General features: G+C 39.4%; 1 protein-coding gene across 7 annotated transcripts; it reads right to left on the bottom strand.

Moving 5' to 3' along the window:
• Nucleotides 1-180: 180 nt before the first annotated feature.
• On the bottom strand, nt 181-25,601 carry NFYA (nuclear transcription factor Y subunit alpha). Of its 7 annotated transcripts, none has more exons than XM_006190632.2 (10): nt 25,439-25,601; nt 19,138-19,285; nt 17,620-17,706; nt 14,626-14,772; nt 9,224-9,355; nt 8,907-9,012; nt 7,446-7,594; nt 6,141-6,314; nt 5,261-5,362; nt 181-2,780 (listed from the first exon to the last, which is right to left on the bottom strand). In XM_006190632.2, the coding sequence occupies exons 2-10, from the start codon at nt 19,210-19,212 to the stop codon at nt 2,727-2,729; spliced, it is 1,026 nt and encodes a 341-aa protein (XP_006190694.1). In that variant the 5' UTR covers nt 19,213-19,285; nt 25,439-25,601; the 3' UTR covers nt 181-2,726. The 7 variants fall into 7 exon arrangements, with proteins under 7 accessions (XP_006190694.1, XP_032318915.1, XP_032318916.1 ...); XM_032463024.1 differs by having other exon boundaries at nt 7,446-7,612; nt 17,623-17,706; nt 25,439-25,600; XM_032463025.1 differs by having other exon boundaries at nt 7,446-7,612; nt 17,623-17,703; nt 25,439-25,600.
• Nucleotides 25,602-25,705: the final 104 nt, after the last annotated feature.

Here is a 25,705-nt window from a genome sequence, read left to right as displayed (position 1 = left end):
GGGAGAGAGGGCCAAAAGTGAAGGAAAAGAGATCAAGGGGATACACACAACCAAGAGGCTGGACACTCCTAGTCTTGACACACTCCACAGAGCTCATGTCTGTCTATAGAGCTCAAAATATCAACACTATAAACACAACATAGAACCCAGGGAATGCAGACTCCTCAATATTCAAGACACTTTTTAGCATTTTTATAAATTTATTTATTTAAAAAAATAACAATTGAAATGACATCAATGATCAATTGCCTGTGCTCCCCACTACTGCTGGGGGGAAAAGAACCTTCTACAGAGTTGAGTCCCAAAGGAAAATCAAGACATTATTATCAGGCACCTACTAGCCAGAAAAATGCTGTTGGTCCAGTGGTATAGACACTGACATGTTCAATGTATCAGTGCAATTAAAATATATACAATTATCCTGCAAAAAAAACCAAAAACAAAAACAAAAAACCACTCAAGAAGTGAAATAACTATGTATTAAACCAATTATTCACACACCCATACACTCTTTTTGCATATATGAAGTCGTCACTAGTCACAAGGACAAATGAATAAAAGAACTGGTAACAAAAAAATCCAAACCTCAACCCCTTTGTGGGTTATTATGTGCTAAAATGACCACAATAAAAGGGCCATGAGCTACCTGAAATGCAATGACAAAATGACAACTGAAAACTTCGTTTCAAATAAAACCAAACTCAAACTCATGGAAAAAAGAAATCTGCAACGATATGAGGTTGGTACTATGTACAAACATACAGACAAATAAATATTTTAGAACTGTTGTTAGCTTAAGTACTAGAAATTAGGTCTGAGGAATTTCTTTCTGAACTCAGCATCTTAAAGATTCCTAAACAAACCAAGGGATGTAAACTCATTGTTTTTAGTAATCTATCCTCTGAAAAACCAAATAAGGTTAACACCCGAAACTCACATAACCAGCCAGGAGTTTCTAGTGAGCCTACCAAAGGGTCAGCCCCTCCTGACATCTAGAAGTCAGGACAGATGACTAGAGTCAAGGGACTAGGGAGACACTTCACTTCCTGCTTTCTTTGCATAGCTCTGTACCTCTATTTCTACCATTACAATGATTTCCCTTTGTGATGTCTTCTTTACAGGGTTTAATTTCTTTTCCCTCTTAATACAGCTAGAGTGAAATCAAAGAAAGAGCCAATCTCTTCTCTTGGTATTTAAATCAAACCCACATGTTCTTCAAAAGAATTAGGTTTTCCTTGTTTGTTTCCAGGGAAGGCAGCAACTCTTCTGAATTATCTTAGTTCTCCCAGGGTACCACATCTAGAACAGAAATAGATTTCTGAGGCACAACCCATTCTGGAAGCTGTGGCCCAGTTCCTGACCCTGCAGGAATCTCTTTCCAGTCTGCAGTTTATCCCCAGCATGTGAAAACCTCTCTGCACAAGGCCTACAGAGAAAAGGGCACACAAACGGAAACTGGCACCAAAGAATCAGCTGCCATGGGAAGAATGAGAATGTTCGCTCTCTGGGGCCAGCACAAAGCACAGCAGGAGTGAAGCCAACATCAAGCTCTAGTAGATGACCCAGAATATCTCCAGGACAGCTTGACTGAACAGTGCTTTCCATAAATTGTCAAGGACCAAACCTCAGACTTCTCCCTTTCCATGCTTGTTAAAAAGTTACAGTATGAATGTAATGTACATTATTCTCTTCATCTTAATGATCCATCCAGGCATCCATCCACTGGCGAATCATGTTATATGACAACACGTGGGTGTATATACTACTCTCTTTGTTCCTCTAGACTGAAACACATACCAACCCTTCCATTCCTCACATGCTGTCACAAAGCCTATGACTGAAAAGCTCTGGTTTGGCTCTGTTTAGGAGTTACTACAAATGTCCTCAGCACTTCAGCAAAGAAGCTGTTGTATAATTTTGATCTCTACGTAGGAAAGGCAGTTTCAAGGTCCAATACCCTCTGAATTGTCTTCAAAGTAGCCACAGCAAGAACTATGTTCCAGGTGACGTGTCAACATAGACAAGCAGACCACAACTTGTCAAAGCTAAGAGATCCAGCAATTTGTATTTTTAGTGCTTTAGTGCTCTTTCATCATTCCCCCAGTTAGCTTTTTCTTGGCTGGAGTCCAAAACTACCAACCTATCATCTGGGTAGAGATTCTTATTATTACCACAGATTAGATGCATGTAACTCAGAGAATTTATTGTTTCCATATCATGAGATGGAGCTTCCCTTCCTGGAAGCCATCTCTGAATACTAAGTGTCCATTAGTCAGCCTGAGATCCCCGTCAGAGGGATGGGTGCTGTTTAGAATCCATGGGAAGGAGTTGGCTGTGGCTTCCCTGATTGCAGTTTAGGTCGAGAAGGTTGTTCTCTGCTGAGATGGCTGGCTGTCATCACCAGTCAACTAAGTGCTTTGTGTGATACTGCCGGGCTGGCATGGGTCCCTTGCGTCATCCCAACTCATGAAATGTCAATATCATCAACAGTCTGAAATAGGTCCTGACTGAAAAGGGTGAGACAAAGGCTTGCAACTTCAATTTGCCAGACATCGCTGCAATTATAATACTGAGCCACTTATTAAAAACTAAGTGGTTTCTGTCCTGTAGAAAAGGGCAGAATGTGATCATCAGTGTCCCATCGGAAGAGCTGATCCATTTCCTTGGAACAGTGGGAAGCAGTGTGAGGAACGTGACCTTGATAAGCTCCATCACATGGCCTGGGGTTAGGACACTCGGATGATCTGTGTCATTGCCTCTTCATCTGCTTGATTTGGATCCTACAAAGAAAGCATAATAATGATTAAAGTCTTTTGCAAAAGCCAACTGGGAACTCATGGTTCTCACTACTTATCACAAAGGGAATAAACAAACTTTGCTCAGAAACCCAAAGGTTTATAATGCATCTAAGTCTGCATATATGGATTAAAATGCAGCTCCATTAGGAAAGGAGACAATAAACCTTGTTCTTAAAACGACTCCAAGTCTGGCCTGGCACTTCATTACTGAACACTCAAGGGTCAAGAATATATCTCTTTTCCTAAGTACCTATGTTGTTCCCTACCTTTAAGGATTAAGAGTCCTTAGGCGGCTAAGAAAAAGACCCAGAGAAACTATGTCAGGCTGTACTTTTATATCATTATTTTCTTGTCATATTTAAATATTGAGCACTCGGCAGGGCTGGAAAGGACACTAATTTATTTACATTATTTTAGGCACTCATTTTGTAGATAAACCTGAAGCCTGGATGGGTAAAGTGATCTACCTGGACTAGAATCAAGTTAGTCAGAAGCCCAACAAGAAATCTTTGGCTCTCATTTAATCTTCTTTCCACTAAACTCTGTCTACTGCCTGCCTCTTACTTAAAACCTATAAGGTTAAGACAAGGCTGTCCTTGGGATTTTTTGCAACATTCCGCAATAACCACCTTCAGTTCCTCCACACTAAAGTTCTGAAGCCTCAGTTGGCATGATCCAAGAAAAAGCTGAAACATTTCTGCAGGTAGGAGGACGGGAGGCTGGGTCTTGATCAACATGCAAGAACAATAACCAGCATTTACTGAGCTCTCACTGTGCACGAGGCACTGTGCTACACAGGTGCCTAACATGGCTTACTGTATGAAATCCCCACAACATTCCTGTCAAGTATCAACAGCATCTCACTTACAGGTGGACAAAGTGAGGCTAAAAGACGTTAAGTAAGTTATAGAAATAGTTTGAGATCTGCTGCAGAAAGAAATTAAAAACTAGCATGCATCCTTGAGCAGGGGACTGACATTGTTAAGAAAGCACTTTCTTACAAAGACTGATTTGACAGTAGTGCATGTGGGATGTGATGGGCATACAGAATAAAGTATCAGTAAATGGGAGGGACCCATCAATTCAACATTTACCGAGTGCTTGCTCTTGAATGGGCATTATACTAAATCCAATAAATACAATGGGAAACAACAATCCTCTACTCTCTGTACAGCTTATAGTCTAGGGAAGGAGGCAACTACCACATGATCACACAAATAAAACAATGAGGTCATTACACTCAAAAGAAAAGGAAGATGTGAGAAAATAATGGGGTAGAAGAGACCCAGTCTGGATATGGCCTCTCAGATTTAAACCAAGACCTGAAAGATAAGTAAGAGATAGCCATGCAAAAAGATGGCATGAAAAGCTCTACAGATTGGCTATTTTAAAGACCAAGGTCCCATGGCAGGAAACAGATCAATGAACAGTACAGTAAGAGCACAGAGACCAAGGAGCAGGAGGAAATAAAGCCAGAGGTGGGCAGGAGCTAAGACCCTGCAGGGCCTTGCTGGCCATGGTAATAAGCACTTTGGATTTTAGTCTGAGTGCAAATCAAATGGAAAAGGGTGAGAGTGAAAGGGGTTAAAGCAGGATGGTGATGTGATATGACATTTAGAAAGATCACACTAAGATGTGGAGAATGAAGTAGAGCGGCACAAGAGGGGAGGAGGGGAGATGAGGCAGATGTATTAATTGAAGCAAAAGAAGAGATGATTAGACCAGATGGACTGCAGTTGGGAGGGAAAAAAGTAAACTGATTCAGATTATATTTTAGAGTTAAGACCAAGGACTTCAAGAATTGGACAATTCTAGCTTTAATAACTGGGTGAATGGACATGTCACTTGTGTCTGGTTTAGGCAAGAAAAAATAAAAACCAAGAGTTCTGTTTTGGATATATTGACTCAGAAATACCAGTGAGATACGATAAGTAGAATCAGATGCAAGAACCGGTGTGGTTACAGAGTTAAGTACTGGAATTTACACTGCTTGGGTCTGAATTTCAGCTGCATCAATTTATTAAACAGTTTAACTGAACTACTTAACCTCTCTAAATCTTAGATTCAAAGGTAAAATGGAAACTACAATTCTTACCTCATGCGGCTTGAGGTTGTTATAAAGATTCACTGAAAAAAAAAATGCTTATGAAAATGCTTAAACCTAACGGCTGGCACACAGCAGTTAAGGGTTAGCTTCTGCTGGTACTAGGACACTAAGAAACAAACTTGTTCTTTGAAAATTAAGAAAAGTGAGAATTTCAAGAAATTGATAGTGATAACTAGAAAAAAGGCCACTGGACGTTAATTCTGAAAAGATGAAAAGGAATCTAAGACACAATGTTGTATCCACTTTAGAGACTGGTTAGTCCCTAGTGTGAAAATATCAAGAGGACACTGTGAAGGCTTCCATCCAAGAAAATACAAAACAATAAAGAGAAGAATAGAAGTATTAATTTTCTTACCTGCATATGGGGACTATCTTTTTCCTTTGGAGAGAAAAATCGTCCACCTTCACCACGCTTCCGTGCCATGGCATGACGGTGCCGAGACTCATGTAGGTATTTCTAAAACAAGAGACACTAGCTGAAATCAGCATAGTTATCCATTGCACAAATCTCATCCTCAAAAGTGTGATCAAAGCCACCAGGGGCAATTATGACCTTGTGTTATGAAGAAAGCTTTGGAGAAAACACAAATAGCAGCTAACCATACATAACTATCATAAGAATGGAACTGCCAAATGAGTAATAACTAAAAAGATTTGCCAAAGATGTAGCAGAAATCACTATCTACCTCCCAATATGTACCCTCTCCTTTGCTTTAGTAACAAACCAAATTTTAGTGTCTCCTCAGTAAAACTAACTACATTTCCTAACCTTATTTGCAGGCTTCAGTGTGGCCATGTATATAAATTCTGGCTAATGAGAAGTGTGGAACTTCTTGAATGTTTCCTTGAAAGAGTGCCTTTCCTGTTCCCTTTGCTCCTAGGCTGAAGCCCAAACAGTCATCTTGGACAATGGGTAGTATACTAAGAATATTAGGACGCTAAGACAGGAAGACAATGGGTCTTGAAGACTAGAAATGTGCTACCAGCCCAAATCTCTGGACCTCTTTTATGTAAGAAAAAAAAAACCCTATTTAGGCCACAGGTTTTGTTGTTGTTTCTGTAGTTGCAGCTGCATATAGCAATAACAAATGCTAACTTTCACAAAATGTAACAGCTACCTAACTTCAGTGTTTGGAAGGTACGCAAGGAAACCAACCAACCAACCACATAAAGGGTAACTTCAAAAGTAGAACCCTGCTATTCTCTTCCTATAGCCTTCCCAATGTTATACATACCCTTCTTTCCTTTGGAATTTTCCCTTCTGCCTCTAATTTAGCCCGGGCTTGCCTCCTCTTAAGTATACGGTGGTACTGTTTGGCATTCACATAGAGAGGCTCTTCTTCGAGCATCTCTGCTCCAGGGAGAGGGATTCTTTGGATAGCAGGCACAGAGCCAGCACCAGGTACCATCTGAGTGAAGAGAAAATCAGAGCTTATTAAATAGTGGCATGAATACGAACACAGAAAAGTTTCTTGGTCCCTATTAATTTTCTTCTAAGTGCTACAGAGAATAGCTTTTTAGTGCACTAAGTGAAATGCAGATTCCTGGAGAACATTTACACCAAGGCCTGCATTTTAAACAAACACTCCAGATGATTCTGTCATAGGGGGCCAGGAGCCACACCGAGAAATGACACAATCATGTCCAAATTTTTGTCCACCTATGGCTCCATGTTCTGGGAAGGTCTGTTGCCATCTAGTGGTCATGGACAGTAATAAAGCAATAAAAGAGCACAATGAAAACAGCACGTATGTAGGTTCAGATTGACCAAGCACTATTAAATGCTTTTAAGTTATATGAGTAATTTAATCAAATAGTTAACTTACGATATAATCCAATCCATATTTTCCATTTCAGAAACAAAAATAAAACACTGTACTAAATGTATGAGGAAACAAGTAACAGGCTCCTGAGCCCCATTCCCTTCCCAACTATAACAACTCAATGGCTGTATTGTTTCTTCTGGTAGCTTCCTGCACCTCGGAGCAGGTTTCTCCGACTCATTCTTAATTTATCCATCTTAGGCACTGTATAATGACAGCCTATGTTGACATGTGAGAATTTAGCTTTCACTCGCATCACCCAACTCTCCTTCCCTGTCTTGCCAATATATTTACCTCACACATTTTTTGGTTTCTCTATATTGATTACAAGCTTTCTAATTTTGAACTCACTTCTTGTTTCAGCCACTTGTGTGTAATATACTTTCCATTTCCCAAAGATGAGTGGTAGTCTCTCCCTCCCTTATCTGAATTCTGAGTAAGATTACATAAAAGCATACATTTACATCTCTTTATCTTCTGCTATATCTCTAGCTACTAGAACATTCTCCAGCACATGGGAGGCGCTCAGAGTGAACCACGGCTCACTGCAGTATTCACTGTAGAAGTAGATCTCTGTAAGTGTCTCGGGGTTAATCTCAACCCAAGAGGTCAGCGTTATGAGAGACATCAAACTGCAACTTCAAGAAATTTTCAAAGAGATACATGGAAAAACACATCATAGACGTGAAGAGTGAGACGAAGAATCAGTCTTCTTACCATGACCATCCCTCCTGAATTGACCACATTGCCTGCCACTGGTAGTGTCACAGTGACAGTCCCTTGCCCACTGCTGGTTGTGTTGGTGTTGGCTCCTGTCTGAACAATCTGTGCTCCTGCCAAACTTGCTGCGGGGATGGTGATCATGCCTGAAACAGGGACTGTAACTTTAAGAAAATAAAACATAAAACAAACAAAAAACAGGTACACAGAGAGAAGGGAACACAGTTAGCCCCTCTTCTATCTGGCACACACTTATTCACCCTAGAAAAACATCCAACAGCAAAGGGAGGAAAAGCACCCTTCCATTCTCTGTCTGCTTTGCTGTATATAATACAAGTAATCACAATCTTAGATACTCTATTAACTATCCAGGTTCCAGTTCTGAATAATCTTTGAAATGGATACTTCCTCGGATATTCCAATAATAGGTTTTGACAGGGGACCAAAAAGTTTGGAGGCTGCTCTTTGTATGGGTCAGTCTGACTTCAGCTATATCCACTGTTCTTATGTACATAAATTATCTGCTTCAGGATGAGGGTTTTATAAACTTAAATTTGTTTACCCTACATTGACAGTGAGTCAGCCAGGTGCAGGACTAAAACTTAAATTCCAAGTCCCCAAACTATCAAGAACAGCACTTGAGGATTTGTTCACCGTCCTCTGAGCTCCTGCCAGGGCTCATGCCAGTTCAGTCCTCTCCTGAGTTCTAGGAGAGCACTCGCTGGATCTTGTACACTCCCAAATTTTAATCACAAGTCAAACCTTTAGTTGTAGAATCTGAGATGTCATCTCTAGATTTAAATATTTGAAAAATGCTTCCAAAAGCTCTTTAGCTCAGTTTGAGTCACCTCCTCCTCTCTGAAGTCCATTCTCTTCCCAAGTCAAACAGATTTCACCTCTTAATTTACACACCATCTATTCCCAGAACACACCTCTAATAAGGGCTCTGCACTGTGTTTATTTGTTCACAAGCATGTCTCACCTACTAGACTAGAGGCTCTTTGAGAAAACTCTTCTTAGTAAAGTGCCGCACACGCAGTGGGCATATAAGTCTTCTTGGAATAAATTAGTAATAAAGTGACCCAGCAAAAAAGAAAAAACATAAGCAGAAACAGCAATTAAATGCCAACCTGACTTACGATGTATTTTTCTACCACTAAAGAAACTCCATATTTCCATTTAGAAACATTTCATCCCCAATAGGATTAAAGCTTACATAATCCCTAGGGTCCTAGTGGTTATCTTTTAACAACCACTGTAGGTCTCTCACAAATAGAATCAACACTGGTCACATATTGGTGACAAGGAACTAACAATCAATGGAGACTTAGAGGAAAGCTTTGTTGTTGTTGTTTAAAAATATGCTGTACAGGTCACCACAAAATTTCTAAACCAGTCATTTGCTCAAGATGAAAAGGATGCCCCTAGAAGTCCCACAGAAGTGACGGGCACACTTACCTTGCTGGAGAATGGTGCCATCTGCATTAACTGGCTGATAGACGATGGTCTGCCCTTCAGCAGTCTGGGCCACTTGCTGGCCCTGGACAGCAATCTGCTGCTGTGTCTGTAGGAAATTAATCATGACACAATTTAATAGATTCCAAAAACACAACAAAGAAAAGGACCATCTATTCACTTTTTAAGAAAAAAAAATTTGGGGGGGGGATGGTTTCCTTCCCCATTTCTATTACATGTGAAATATTCGACTTGCCTGTCTGACCCTTCCAAATCAGCCATGCTCCTGTGTTGACACAGTGGAGAGGTGGTGGAATTACCTGAGTCTGGCCAGCAGTGACAGCTGTCTGGGGCTGCTGGATGATGATCTGCTGGGTCTGGCCCTGCTGGCCCTGTACCTGCACAGCCTGCCCACCCTGGATCTGGATCTGTCCAGGTGGGACCAACTGTATCTGCAGAAGAGAACACAAAGGTTAGCACCCTGCTGACACTTGCTTTCCTTTGGTCCCAGAGTGGTAGTTACCCAAATTCCTCTGGAAGACAGGAAATGCTCTGAAGAGGCAAAAGAAGTCCTGTTCTGCTCTCTATTATGAATTAGAGATAACCTGTTTTCCATTTATGAAACAATGGGGGAATTCTGACCATTGTCTGGATACTGGATATTAAGTAATCAATATCAGTTTTTAAAAGGATGATAGTGCTGGCATGGTTATATACCTCTGAAAGCATGTTCATTTAAAAATGCATCCTGAAGTGTTTTTTTCATTGATGGATGGTAGTATATATATTCAAAACAATTTCTGAGAGAGCAGGGGAATACAGATCAAACTAGAAGACTGATTATGTATTAAACTGAGTGATGAGGATTTGCCATACCATCCTCTTTGTTTTTGTCTGATGTTTGAAGTTTTCTGTAATAAAATGTTGAAAAAAAAAATCATTTCCAATTTTTCCAACTGTGATTCTACAAATATGTATATAGAAAAATCTTTAAACATACAGAAAAGTTGAGACTATCACATCAGACACCCCTGCAGTCAACATTCAGATTTAACAAATTAACATTCTGCTACATTTGCTTCATTTCTTTTAACATTCCCGTCTAAAAGGTAATCTCTATCCTGAAACTGGTGATCATCCTTATAGAGCATATTTTACACATGTATATCCATAAAATATATGGTACTATTTTACATGTTTATAAATCTCATATTATTGGTACCATATTGTACCTTTTTTCAATTCATGTCTTTAATCACATTTGGGACATTTTCAACCATTATTTCTTCAAATATTCTCTGCCCCTCTCTTTCTCTTCTCTGGCTGGAACTCCCATAATGCATATGTTGATCCACTTGATAGTATCCCACAGGATCCTTAGGCTCTGTCCACTTTCTTCAATCTTTTTTTCTTTCTGTTCCTCGGATTCAATCATTTCCATTGTCCTATCTTCAAGTTCGCCAATTCTTTCTTCTGTCTGCTCAAATCTGCCTTTAAATCCTTGTAGTAAAATTTTCATTTCAGTTACTATACTTTTCAGCTCTAAAATTTCCCTTTAGTTTGTTTCTTTTAAGGTCTTCTATCTCTTTACTGATACTTCCATTTTGTTCATACATTGATTGCTTCTTTGACTTTTCCCACATCTTCTTTTAGTTCTTTGAGCATCTTTAGGACAGTCACTGATTATTTTATTCCTTTGAATGAGCCATACTTTCCTGTTTGTGTGCCTTGCAATTTTTTGTTGAAAACTAGAATTTGAGTCAAATAATGTAGTTAACTGTGGAAATCAGATTCTCCCCTTTCCCCAGGGTTTGCTGGGATTTTTTGGTTATTGTTGTAGGCTGTCTCTATGCCAAAAACCAGCCTGAGGCATAAACTTAAGGTCTTTTCAGAGCTTGTGCCTTTCTTGGGCATGTGCAATCACTTTTTTGAAAATATGCAATTGCTTTTGAATGCCCTAGAGTCTAATGTCTAGCTCTCAAAAGGAGAAAAAAGAAAATGAAGGGCAGGGAAGGGCACTACCTTTTAAATCCCCTAAAGGTCACTTTAGCTGGAGTGGGAGGGCTCATAGCAAATGAGGGTAGGTGTAACAAAAATGATGTCTTCCTCTCTGTACCTCTGTAATCAGAAGCAGCAACCAGCAATCCCTGATATTTAGAGAAAAGGGTCTTATTTTGTTTATACCCTGGTTCCTACAAGCTGTGTGTAAGCTGCTTCTGAAACCTTGCACAGCTGTCTACCAGGGAACTGGGTACCTATTACTGTGCTAAGCTAAAAGCTGAAAATTACTGAACTTAACCTCAGTTTACCATCTAAGCTGTCCCCTGGAAGCTGCAAGCCTTCAGTAGACTCCAGAGTTCCCAAATAGCTAAATCAGACAGATTCTGCCAGTGCAATCGTTGTGTGTGTGTGTGTGGGGGGGGGGGGGCAGATTCCTGGTATATCCCACTCTGCCACCTTCCTAGAATCCTCTGCCTAGGTCTTAACTACTTTCCCCAAATAGTCATCACTTGGTATCCATGGAGACTGGTTCCAGGACCCCGCCCCCAACTGGCAGATACCAAAATCCCTGCATGCTCAAGTCCCTTACAGGTGGACCTCCATACCTGCAGATGTGAAACCTGTGGTTATGGGGGGCCAACTGTACTTAGTACATAGTTAGGACTTAGAAAGTGTTGGTAAATAAACAAACAAGTAAAGAAATCTATCCAGTTATCTCAATCTATTTCTCTCTGAATTTTGGAATAGCAAGGAACATCTGTCAACAGGGTCTCCTCTTCCATCTATTCATATTCTTTGCCCATTTTTCTATTGAATCGTTTTCATATCTATATAAAAATGTTAATGTACTCTGGATAAAAACCCAGTTATATGTTAAAAAATATCTTCTCCAAATCTGCACCTCATCTTTTACCTTTATTTTATATTTTGATGTATATAAACTTTTTTAAAGTACTCAAATTAATTTTTTTGTCTTTAAGAAATCCTTCTCTATCCTACATCATAAAGAAAATGTTCCTGTAAAGAGAATATAAAAGTTTGCAAGTTTGCTTTTCTACATTTAGATCTGTAACCTATCTAGCTAGTATTTTTTGACACAGTATGTGTCAAAAGGGATCGATTTTCTTTTTCAATATCATTCTTAAACAATTTCTTCACTAATACTTTATACTTTTGGGGTTATATACCAATTTCCAATATTCTTACATCTTTTCTTGACTCACTATTTTGTCTGTATCAAGCCAGGGATCTTAATCTAAAAAGAGAGCACAGGTTTCACTGGAATTCTAAAATAGAAGATGCAGTCCCAAAAGAGTTAAGTACTCTCCTAAAAGATATGGTCATTCAAAAAACACCAAAGCCGCCTCTAATAAAAATGGATTTAAATTTTAAGCATTCTAAGGGTGGCTATGGAATCTCACTTAGAGCCATATTATATAACATTAACAGAAAATAATTTTTCCAATATGGTTTGATTGCTTACAGTCCTGCTTGGAGGGAGGGGAATAAAATAACCCTTCCAATGTCTTTTAAAGGCCCTCCCGAAAAACTACCATAAAAATCACAGAATGTAGAGCTGGAATGAACCCTAGAAATCACCTGATATAAACTGCATTTCCGAATGAGAAAACTGACAATCAAATGACTTGGCCAAGATCAGAAAGTTTGTTTACTGGTAGACCTGAGAATCAAAGCCAGGTCACTGCACTTAGTCCACTGTTCCTAGAACTCTATTACAGTTTCTACTCAACAGGAGAGAAGAAGGCGTGGCAACAGGGGGTTGGAAAGCAGGCAATGAGAGGAAGGACAGAAATGAAATTGCACTGTGAAACTGAGGAAAGTACATACACTAAAAATATACTTAAAGGCTCATACATTTATGCATGGAGAAACGTGGAAACTATTTTTAATCCTAACTGCAACTCTATCCTGACAAAAATATGCCAATAGCTATAAAAATGATCTTACCTTTTGCTCAACCAATTCCCCTACTACAAAGAAATTACAGTAAGATTTAATTCAACTGAAAAAATAAAGCTATAAAATTCAAATACATTTTAGTATCTTACCTATAAAAGAAAAAACAAACTCACAAAAGTAAAGTAAAAAAAATCCCTAAATACACTTTATAAGTGAGAAATTCTGATTCACCAAGTTGACTATTATGAGGGAATTAAACATGGTAAGAAAATCATCCGGAAATAAGAGAAATTTTTAAAAAAGCAAAACAAAACAAACAAAAACACCAAACACACAACAATGAAAACTATATGCATGGTACAATTATGCCTGAAAGGTGTGCATAGACCTACAAAGGGAATATGCAAAAATTAAGTTTGATTTATCGAGCAGTGTAATCATGGCTCAATTTTTTGACTGATATTACACATTCCTCCAGCAAAACTAAGACATTAATGTGATCATTGTAACCGTTAAAACAAGATATAAATAGTTCTAGAAAACTTTGGTAAAAAGTTCATAAATATATACACTCAATGGGATATGGCTATTAATTACAAAGGTAAGATGACAAGTATATATTTCTTTGCAAATCATTTTTCACTAAGAATACTTCAATATTAACCCCTCCTCCAAGTCAACAATTCATTCTTTTCAACAAAAAGGACATAATACTCCATATATGAATACAGTATGCTGTATTCGACCATTTTTAAAATCCTTATTAACATTCAGGCTACAGGTTTTCTTTGTATGTTTTGTGTGTGTGTGTGTGTGTGTGTATGTTTTTAAGTACAATGCTGCAGTAAGTGCCTTTGCACATTTTCCCCTACATATTGATGCTTTTCTTCTCATAGAAGTTTCTCAGAAGTGTGACAGGTAGATCAAAAAGTTTCTGGATTTAAGAGTAAGATATCTTTCCAAAGTGATTTAGAAAGATTACTAACAATAATGAGTGTTTCATTTTCTTCACACCCACTCTAGCACTGGATAAAATCACTGTTTTAAATTCTTGCCAAGATAAAAATCCCTCTAATTTTAAAATTTGATGCCAGAGTTGTGTGCCCTGTCTACTTTTGTTTGCCGTTTCTGAATCAAGTCTTTTCAGTGGATTTATCTAACTACTTTATCAGTCTGTTTAAAGAATCAGCTTTTATTTACCTTTCTACACTCTTGTTAGTTTCCTACTTCATTAATTTTAATTTACCTTTTGCTCATTTTGTTCTTTTCCTAACTTCTTAAGAGAAATACCATTCATTTATTTTCAGTTCTTTTAAAATATTTAAGGTTATAAATTTTGCTCTAAGTACAGCTTGAGGTGTGTGCGATGGGTTTGGACTGAAGTATTTCCTTCTTCTTCACTTGCTAGATAACAAGTTATATATTACATGGAAGGAAATAAAAAGGGTAACATTTCTGATCCAAAACAAAAATCTCCAAAGCAGAATGTAAATTTTCTCCCCCAGTGCCCAGAAGTGCCAACAAAGGTCACATCAGTGAATTACTTTTACAAACTAGAGTCTCTTTTTATATTCTTTATTCAAGATTATGTCTAATATCTTAGTTCTTAGCAGAAATGTCCATTTCTGTATAGCTCTGCTTTATACCACTGACACTACAAAGGAGGGAAATTGACTAAATGTGAACAAAGGGTAGGAAGCAATTAAATGCCATATCAATTTTCAGTTTGTAACAACCTGTTTTTTAAAGCTTCCATCCTGATATTTTGTCTCAACTTTTTTTTTTTAAAACTATCGCTCACCTGCTGCAAACCCTGTGTCCCAGATACAGGTACTTGCATGATGGTTTGACCTTGTCCACCGGGAACAGCCTGGACCATGATGGGTTGGCCAGTTGATGTGATTAATTGGCCTCCACTGACTTGTACCATCAATGGCTGCCCCTGGACCTGAAATACAATGAGAACAATGAAATAACACAAGAAACAAAATGGTTTTTACCAAAAGACAATCACTGGAACTAGTCTGTAGTCTGCTTCCTGCTAGAGGGGGAAAAGGTAGGAAAGACACTAAGAATATAGTCTCAAGTCCTCATCCTCAAGTTATCTTCTTCAAAAATACAGTATCTGTGACTAAATGCCAAGTTGAGTACTGTAAGATCAGATATAAAGGAGTATGCCCAGGGTCTTTGGGAAGCCTCAATAGATATAAGGCATTTATCATCAAATACGGGCTAAACCTATGAGAAATATTTAATAAACATCAAGGATGTTTGCCTTTTTAGACCAACAGCCAGGAATGGTCTCTAGTGAAGGCTGGAGAGGAGGCAATGAGGGGGAGGGCTAATGGTGGTTGGGTGCAAATTCTAAGTAACTTGGAAGGAATAAATCAAATTGTACCTAGCAATGACTGCAGGTTAGGTAGCAAGCAGCTCTAGAAGTTTATGTGGAATAACCTTCTTCTCTACAGTCTCTCAATCATATTTGAAACATACACCTTTTACCCTTTTTTTACCTCACTGAGAATTCTAGTCCTTTGTATAAGGAGCCCACTAGTAAAAATGCCTAGAAATATTGCTGGTCAGTTTGCAGTCTCTGTGGTGGAATTTCTCACACTGGACCCTGCAATATCTGCAAAATTATTTTACCTTTAACAAATGTGAAAATTACACAGAGCATTTTCAATGTACCAAAAACCTCCCAACTTCCAAGATCCAAAAAGCAAATGGACTACTCCAGAAGCCAGGGCATTTTAAGTGCTCTGTAACATCTTGAGTCCCAGTATAAAAATATCTAGCTAACTGAATGCATTCTGAAAAGCCAAAAAAAAACCAACAAAAAAACAAAACAAAAACACCAACCAACCACCCACCAAACAAACAAAAAAACAAGCTACTTTAGAAGTGAACTGGACTGTTCAATAGAATAGCTAAAAAAAGCCCAAAACTTTCATTTTCAGATTCTATCTTTGTTTTGAAGAATTATCTGGAACAGGGCAAAAAAAATTTGTGTATCTGAAATATTCATTCTTAATGTCAGTGAAAGTACATTCAAATAACAGTAATTACCTAAAAGATCAATCTGTCCTAGATGAGTCGATTAAATATTAAGGATCCCTCTTTTACCAGCACCAGCACATCAGAATCTTCAGGAACACTTAAATTCTATGTTTTGTTAAACTGTTCAGTGAGAAGTTCCACTTTACTATTCAAGGACTTTATAATCTGATACTCTCATGCTTTCTCCTTCTCTCACTTCCTCATCCCAAATCAAATTCCCTTTGCTACACTAATGCTTGCATATGCTCTATCAGGAAAGATTTTCTAGAAAATTTATTGTGTGGCTAACTGAAAGAAGTTATTTAAAATTCTCCAAAATAATCAGGGCCCTAAAGAAAAAGTTTCCATTATTTCCATAAAGTGCTTCTATTTCTTTGAATAAAATCTGTGTAAGTAAGAAACACAAGTTTTATAGTACAACTATTAATAATTTTCTGGCTATCCATCATCTTAACTTCTCCCCTCACTGATACGCTATGTATGCACATGATAAACCATTTGAGACTCCAAGGAGCCCATTGTTTTTAGAATATATAAAGGATTACAAGGACACATGCATCAGACAAGAAGCCATCCAGTTAAGAGCATGTTACATTCCCATTCCACAAGTGGTTAATGACAAGACTGCTTTATGTCAATAAGATGAAGCAAGCATGAAAAACACGAGTAACAAGCTGTTGAACTCTGAGATTTGAATACAGTCTGGGAGTACCTACAAGCTCAGCTTCTTTTAGCTTAATTTATGTTCAGAATTGGCTGTGTATCATCATCAAACACCATGGGCAGCAGGATTGGGGGTGGGGCTGGAAGGGTGAAGTGAAATGAGTATAATAAGGGGTAGTTAACTGCAGGATGCTTGCCAAGCAGTATTAATAATAAAATGAGATGCCAGTTCTACATTCTAGGTCCTACTTTGAATCACTTCCATCCAATGGAGGAAAAAAGGCAGGGCACTCCAATCTTGCTAATTTCTCAAAAATATGTTCATTTAGTTAAAGTAATCTATAAACACAGAGAAGACTTATGCTTCTACTCTGGAACTAGCTAAAATATAACCCTAATTTATTTAACTTGGCCATACATGTTAGGGAACTGCACTGTTTAAACAGGAATTCTTATAGTGGTTGTAACACCTAAGACCTGTAGAAAGCATATGCCATCTCCGTCCAACCAAGAGCTATGGGGCAATCTTTGCAGATCTAATAAGACAGGTCATGATTTCCCCAGGAAAGGTAGTGAAAAGATAGCAGTTAAGAGATTAACAAGATTCAGTGATTAGCTAAATCTTGTCAAGTATAAACATTATTTACAGCTGAGTTGTCCTTTGAATAAAAATACAGCACAATCTAGCCTAGTAGATACGTATGTATTCTCATCTCTTCTTCACTATTATAAACACAAATTCAAGAAAATTTACCACACTATCTGACTAGAGTCTGAGCTCTAAACAGGTTCCAATGCCACTTGTAAGAATTTCTTCCTGTCACTTATACTGATTCTTTCCCAGGCATCCCAAAAGAAACACACTAGCCAAATGGCAGTTTTGAGAAGATTGATACTGGAGTCACTACATGACTTAGGAAACTGGCATCTTATAAGCCTCAAAGACAAGTTAGCAGCATCAAAGACATGCAACTGACTTTGCCATCCCTCCTTTAAGATCCTACCACAGACAGCACCAGACATGAGGGGAGGAGAAGTTCATGCAGTGCTTACAGAGAATCAGAGAGGGCACCACTACCTGGAGGGTCTGGACTTGCTGGCCTGAGGCGGATGCCACCTGGGCCTCAGTCTGCAACTGGACAGCAGTGACACCACCCTGCTGCTGAGAACAGGAACAGGAAGAGCTTGAAATGTGTCAGGAAGGAAATGTATAGTTCAAGACATGAGATCACCTTACCTCTTGTGGGAGAGGGAGGATCTTCTTTCAATAGCCCCACCCTACACAGGACTTTCAAACTATACAAACTCCCTATACAGAAGCTGTTTTGTTGAAAGTGGCAGGATTAAAGATATTAGCCCTCTGACCCACAGAATGGAATTCAAAACACTTCTATGACTCAGAAACATCAAAATAGCTGCCATGATCATTAAAACAAAAAATTTTAACACAGTCCTTCCCTCCAAAAATAGGTATTTGATCCTTCTGCTTGTAGTTATTTTAATGCTCTTTTCATTTCCTCAAATGAGTTCACAAGAACAAAAAAGTTAATCAGGTTTTTGCAGCTGAGAAGCTACAATGAAGAATTTCTGGAACTTAAATGCAATCACCAAAAAGGAAGGAAGCAATCACTATGAGCCAAAATCACCTTCATGAGGTTACTGTTCTTATGGCCCCAAACTAGGATTACTCCTACTCAATTGGACTAACTACCTTAGAAGAAATGTTTTCACAGATTGAACCTTATTTCTATATCGCCTAATAGCAAGCTCTGAGAGGACAAGAATTCACCCACCAGGGCACTGATGTGAATGGAGCGTCCTTTGTGGACCCCCTTTTCTACCGTCCTTTGCCCTCCCTACTAACTATTAGTTAATAGTTAATAGAAAAACTGTTTTACTGTATTATCTAAGTTCCATTTTGGAAATAAAACATTCTCAATCTTGGCCTAAAGTCAAATCAATGCATAATAAACTTCTTCGAGGGAAGAAAAACAAGTGAAATTTTACTAAAATAAAGCCAGGTACAAAGCATCAGAAAATGTAATCTGTGTATAAATTCAAGAAAGCAACCTATCTTAATTAGGAATAAAACAGCAGCGGGGAATTCCTTTCTAATATGTGCTTATCTGTAAGTGCAGCTATCTAAATATTATCTTCATGTTAAACTAGAGCTTTTCAGAACAAGCACTGTGACAGATCAAATCAAAGAACAGTGTATTTCTTAGAAGCTACCATGGTTTGTCTACTGTGGCCAAAGACCATAAGCTAGCTTAATCAGTAAGAGAAGCAACCAAATTGATTCTAGAAAAACTAAAAATTCCAAAGTTCCATGTGAAAACAGACTAGGTGTTTTGAATTTTAGTAAAGGGGGCAATCTGCTATTAAACCAGGCTCCAAACTGTAAGTGGTCATAGAGTGGATACAGAGTTCCAAACAGGACAGAAATCACAACAAATTCAATCTTCAAAAAGCACTTCAACACAAATCACCAGACCCATTACTTAGAAGGTCTGGAACCTCTCAAATAATTCCACAACTAAGCAGTGCTATTAGCTCTGTTGCTGTGATGCTTAAAGCTGTTTTACTTCCATACCTGCTGCTGAATCTGTCCAGCCTGCACAACAATCTGCTCTGTTGAACTATTGCTGTTCGCTGTGTATTGTTCCATGGTCCCTTTAAGTCAGAGTCCTGTCCACAGGGAGTTTCACTCTGGAGATCCTCGAAGACTTCAAGATGCACTCCTATTGAAAGGTAGGAAAATAAAAGTAAAATGAGATTGTTAATAAAGTCCTTACCAATGCTTAACCTTGATAACTTACTGCTGTGCTTTATTTGCAAGAAAAGAGAAGTGGGAAATGTTTATATTCAATATCATTTTTAACTAGGATTACATGGCACAATCCCAGTAACAATACCATAATGCTATTTAACACATTTAAAAAAATGTTCTTAGTCATTTCTTAAGAGCAACCTTAAGCTTCAACACTACTAGAGAAACACCTGCACCTTAGAAATTCTCATTAAGCTACAATATCACTGTTACAGAGCCTATTTAACACTGATTTTCAGGTCTGCACATGTACTTTTGAAAATAAAGTTTCTGTAATTTGTACCACACATTTGTCATACATAAAACTTCAGGGTTTATTACTTAGTAAATAATTACCCAGATCCGAAGTCAAACATTTTGCTTATTAAAATCTCCATTAAGTAGTATTAAGAAAGCCCCAGTGAAGGTTTAGGAGTTTGTGTTTTAATCCAGAGCAAAAAATAAAAAGGAATTATACTAATGGCAAAAATGCTATTTATAGACTAGACATGGAAAAAAAGTTTACATGCCATATTACAGCTATGATTTTCTCTAGAAAGAATTTTTAAGTTTTTCCCAGCCTTGAATCTGAATACCTAATAATACCCTACCCTTTCTTGTATAATTTTAACTTTTATTATGGAAAATTTCAAATATATACCAAAACAGTGAGGACAATATAATGAACACCCACAGCCAACACCCAGCTTCAACAATTTTCAACAGATGGTCTCACTTCACATAATCTCATCCACTTTTACCCACCCCAGGATTTCTCTGAAGCAAATGCCAGGCAATTTATTATCCCCAAGCCCCACAAATACTACAGCATCTACCTCTAAAGAGAAAAGATTCTTTTGCCTTTATCACTTTATCACACTGATATTGTGTCTCTATAATTCTTTCAAACTTAAAAAATTAACAAGTCCTTAATATCATTAAATATACAGTCAACACCCAAATTTACTCTTCTCATACACTTTAACAGCTGAAAACTCCTTTTTGGGCACAATCAGATAAAATTGAAGTGATATTTGAGAACTTTGAATAAAGACTTGAATTCAAAAACTTAAAATCGTATGTAATTCTCCTTGGAAACATGGGGGAAGTACAGGTATAAACAAAATGTAGATAAATCTTTCCTCCAATTTTTCTCTAGGTCTTCATAAATTCTAAAAATTAAACAATAAAATTATATGAGCTACATGAACCACACATCACAGCAGCAAAGCAGTGCACCGCTCTACACAAATCCACAAATGAGATGAGTAACTTGTAAAGTGTCTCAATGTGGTGTGAAGAAGTCAAAATATATTCAAGTGCATGTCCAAATATTTAGGAAGAAGTGTTATCGACAGATGAATGGATGGAGAGATATCTGAAAAGGCAAGTACAGTACAACATTAATGGGAGACTCTAGATGAAGGGTATATGGGTGTTTATTGTAAAACCCTTTCAACTTTACTGTATGTTTGCAAATTTTTATACTAAAATGTTGAGAGGAAAATCTAATAAAAATTGAGCCTATTACTCATAGCCAAATTGGTATGCGATGTAAAAGTATAAGAGCCATAAACAAGTGACAGGATGACTATGCCATCACAGCATGATGGCCTGTGGCCATATGGCTCTCCAACTCACTACCCTTGCTCTAACAAAATGCTCACCAAGCAAACATTTTGCTATAACTTGGATTTACACAAAGATGAGCCAACAGGGGAAATATACACAAAATGTTATGATAACTCACAGAGAAAAAAAATGTGACAATGAGTGTGTATATGTCCATGAATAACTGAAAAATTGTGCTGAACACTGGAATTTGACACAACATTGTAAAATGATTATAAATCAATAAAAAATGTTAAAAAAAAAAAAAGATTAGCCAACAGGGAGCAGATACGATCATCAACACAAGTAAACCTGATAGTTATTTCTCACTGCATACTGACAAACTGGCTTTCTGGTTTTTATACCAGTCTCTTCTGAACTGGCTGACTGAGTTCGCTCCTGAGAGATTGTGGGAACAGTTCAGAAAAACAGATTTTCAGCCAGACTAAGTGGCTCTGCCAGGGAAGTGAATGGTCTTCCCTAAACTCTATCTTTTCTCTAGCTGCAACACACACATTTATGTTTCTAAACTAAAAAAATTAAAAATTAAGGTCATAGTACAAAAAAGAGTGGTATGATTTCATTTATATGAAACCCTGAGAAGGCAATAGTAATCTAGAGACAGAAAGCAGATCAGTGGTTCCTTGGAAATGGAAAAGGGGGGGAGAGGGCAAAATGAGAAGTTGACAGGGTCAGACCATCAGGAACTTTCTAGGGTGATAAAATGTTTTATATTTTCATTGTGGTGGTGGTTGCATGGGTGTATAAATTTGTCAAAATTCAACACGTACACTTCAAATGATTATCCTTTGTGTCTAAACTATATCTCAACAGAGTTGATTTTAAAAAATAAGAATCAGGAAGGAATATCCTCTGTATTTTGACACTCCACCCCCCCCAAATCCCCTTCCTGTATGAAATCTTTTCATTTACAGCTAATTTCCAGAAATTTAATCTTACTGGAAGTGCAGGGAAACAACTAATAAAATGTCATGCAGATTTTAACCAGCTTACCCTGGTAATACAAATGCTACAATTTAAAAACAGTTAAATCCACTATACTTTGAAGGGTAAAAACAGAAGCAGCTTCAAGTCTAACAGCAATTCTCTGCCATATTAATGAGGGAATGACCCTGCTTGGAGCATGATACTGAGACTGCTAACGGGGAAGGCTGCAATTGAGTGTTCTCAGCGGAATGGCAATATAATTTGACACCGTCTTTCCTCAAGTGTTTCTCTGCCCAAGATTCTAACAAAATTAAGTCAGCCAGATTTAGTCTGTCTCTGGCTCTTGCTCCTAATCCAAAGTTTTGAATGTTTTTTTCCTCAAGGAGAGAAAATGTGTTTACTCTGGTTAGCACGAACTTTTCTTCCTCCCCACTTCAAGGTGCTAAACCTAAAATGCAGCTAACTACTCAGGAACCCATTCTACATGGACCCAAACTTTTAAAGCTAAAATTTCTAGAAACTCAACCATAAGCACGTGAAAAGCCCTTCAGGAGTACTGTATTTGACAATCACTACCAGGTGAAGACTGTAGCATTAACAGTAGCTTTCAAACTTTTTTGACAATTCACAGTGAGAAACACATTTCGTATCACAAATGCTCATGCAACACACTAAAAAAGTAACAAACAGAAGTTTCATAAATACTTATCTTTGTAAGTATAACTTATCTTTGTAAGTTTAAGATGCACTGTGATATTTTCTATTCTATTTGTAAAAAATTATCAGCACTGACCCACTAAACTGATTTCACAACAAACAGGTCCTGATCTGTGTTTGGAAAAAAACTAGAGAACAAAGGGCTGTCCAGCTGCCCCATGGTCCAAAAGGATTAGGGTTCCTAATTTGCTCCTTAATCTCCACTAATGATGTACCACTTGTCACGCGTTGTTCTGAAGGTTTCAGAAACAAAAGGAAAAAAACTCTGATGAAGATCGCAACTTCAAACAGTCTTTAAGTTTAGCAAAGGAGTAAAAATCTACACTGAAACCCTACGAGAGAAACAAATATGGGAGTTTGGAGAATAGAGATTTCTTCCAACTGGGGATAGACAAGGCTTTAGAAAAATGTGGCATCTGACTTGGTCTTAAGCTTGAGAAGGATTTATATATGTGATGATGTGGGAAGGAATGGAATACTCCAAACGAAGGAAGATCACAAAAACAAGGACATGAAAATTTCCTCTTATGAAAGCTGACTAAAAGGCCACATGTCAAGAGAAAGCTAAAGGCCCAGACTATTGTCTCTCAAAATTCCAGGCAAAGAGGTTCTGCAGACAGGTGGAAGCTCTAGAGGGGTTTGGCAAAAAAAGTGACCAGGCTATTACTGTCTTTTAGAAAGAAGTCTAGCAAAAATGTTTACTGGTTTTAAAGTTACTAGATATACCCATTTTTAAGTACCAAGGTATTTATCTAGCCTAAAGGCAAATGTAAATGTTTTTTAAAAAATCGAAGCCACGGTGCCCCATCTATTGATGTAGGTATTTTAAGAATTATAAGAATTTAAAAAATGATTTAAACAATGAAAAAGTTCACCCCTCAAAGTGAAAACAAAAACTGTCCCCAAAGTTTTACTAATGCAAAGAGCTCTGGACTAGTTTTCTGAAGCCTAACAGTTGTATAACCTTAATAAATGCGATTATAAAAACAGGCACCACATACTAAAGACCTACTCTACATAGCAGGGACTGCTGCACTAGGCGTTTCACATGAGTAAAAATAGCTTTTAAAGTCCCAGGAGAAAAATCTCCCTTTCTTCTGCCAGAGTCAGCTGTTATTGTGGAGCAGAACCTCGTAAGTCAGAAACTTATTTTTCCAATTTTAGGAGGAAAAAAAGTACTTCTAGATTTCTCCTATCTGAATCTCCACAAAATTACTGCTTCCAAAAAAATTCCTTAGCAAGATAGACAAGTGTTTCTACCAACTGGGCTTTCCAGCCTAAACTCTCACCACTGCCCACTGCCCTACGCTCTCTTACTCTTCAAACGCAAGGCAGTTTGGTGCTTCTGCACATGAGAGCAACGCTCTTTTCTTGTCCCAAGAAATCCCATCATCCTTCAAAGCCAATCAAAAGTGTGGCAATGTTGAGCTTTCCACCAAGGCTGTTGGTAGCTTATACATCAGCTAGTTAACCTAATCGGGAGGTACCAATTACTTGTTCACCTGTCAATTTCCACCAGGCTAGGTAGGTTCTTATCGACCTCTCTATCCACTCTCTTCCCAGCACTTAGATGGATGCCTGGTGCATACCAACTGTTCGATACTTGGTTGTCAATGAAGATTTCCTCTCACTCTAACAAAAACCTAGTAAGACTGTTAAGTATTTGTAAGTATCTACTGAGAAAACGTCAACATACTAAAAAACAAACGAAAAAAATGTTGTGGACTGAGCTAATTAGTGGTGTCTGACACATTCAAAGTGACACACAAAGGTGAAAGAAAAAGCACTGTACATTCCCAGGGGAGGAAGAGTTCACAAGATGAGCAACAGATAAGACTAATGATACAGAAACAAGTTGTGCAGCCTCGGGGAAAAGGAACGCACAGGGCTCTCAATCTTCTAACAGTGAAAGTTCCAGACACCGAATGGACAGGCCTTACAGCTTGGGGAAGAAAGGGAGACCGCTTGGTTGGGCTCCAAGACGGAGGTGTGCGCCTCTGCCCCGAGATCGGGGTGGGGAGGAGAGGAAATGACGAGCCAAAAGGGGGTGGTAACGGCGCCGGGCCGGAGACCTGGGCCAAACGTGCTGGGAGGAGGGGCGCAGCGCGGCCCGAGTAGGCGCACTAACGGACCCCCTCCCCCGATCCGGGGGCCTGCAAGGGCGGGCCCGCAGAGCACTGAGGCGGGGGCAGCCCGGGCTCCTCTCCGCGCCGAAGCGGGGCCCTACGGCCGCGGCGCGCATCTTCCCCAGGCCTCCCTCTCAACGCAGGGGCTTGCAGACCCGCTCATGGAGGGGTGGGGTACGCGGGCCCTGCAGGGGGAGACTTCCTGTCCCGAGGGCCAGAGCGTGTTGAGTTCAAGGGCGGGCTTAAACGTCAGGCCGGAACGACCAGGAGGAAACCGCCGAGGCCCTGGGACCGCTTGTGTGTATACCTGAGCATAGGGGCCTTCAAGCGAGGCAAGCCCACCACCCCCAGGCCTGGGGCCTGAGAACCTGAGCCTAAGGGTCAGGGGGACGGGGACACATCCCCAACTGGCTCCAGCACTCTGCAAGGGTCTGGACCCCGAAATGCCTGCTCCCGAGAACGCCATCACCGCGCGGGGCGGCCCCCTGCAGGCCTCGGTCGGGAGTGCCCCCGGGCGCTCGCAGGCTCCGGGCCGAGGACGCTGGCCACCCCACTCGGCTAGGCTCAGCTCGACTCCCCGGGCTCGACGGGAGCCTGGGCCTCTCCTGAGTGGTCAGCGAGACCCGCCAATCGGGGCCCTGGGGCCGGCTCTGGGCCGCTGGATATTGGCTCCTCACACTCACCGTGCCTCGCTCCCCCGGTTCGCTGCCCGCGCTGATTGGCTCCAGTACCGGACCCCGAAACCCAATCAGAGGCTCCAGCCGCCGCTGCCGCCGCCACAGCCGCTGCCTCGCAAAATGGCGAACCCGAACAAAGGGGAATCAGGCCTCCCTCCAACTGCCTCTGCGCAGGCGCTTCCAAGACCACGCCCCCTAGCCCGAGCTCTGGGCTCGCCCCACCCCCAGTTGAAGGAGCACCGCGCAGGCGTCCCCCGAAGCCACGCCCACTTT

The sequence above is a fragment of the Camelus ferus genome, chromosome 20 (genome assembly GCF_009834535.1).
Source record: "Camelus ferus isolate YT-003-E chromosome 20, BCGSAC_Cfer_1.0, whole genome shotgun sequence".
NCBI lineage: Eukaryota > Metazoa > Chordata > Mammalia > Artiodactyla > Camelidae > Camelus > Camelus ferus.
The sequence above is the reverse complement of the archived record's forward strand: the minus strand, read 5'-3'. Positions and strand labels throughout refer to the sequence as shown.

Bases quoted from the DNA above. Each gene is read 5' to 3' on its own strand.
- NFYA (XM_006190630.3), bottom strand. From the start codon at position 19,212: ATGGAACAATACACAGCGAACAGCAATAGTTCAACAGAGCAGATTGTT. The intron at 14,773-17,619 runs GTGGTGCCCTCT...ATTGTATTTCAG, and splicing joins AAGTCCAGACCCTCCAGGTA to GTCCAGGGGCAGCCATTGAT. The intron at 6,315-7,445 runs GTAAGAAGACTG...CTCTTCACTCAG, and splicing joins ATTCAGGAGGGATGGTCATG to ATGGTACCTGGTGCTGGCTC.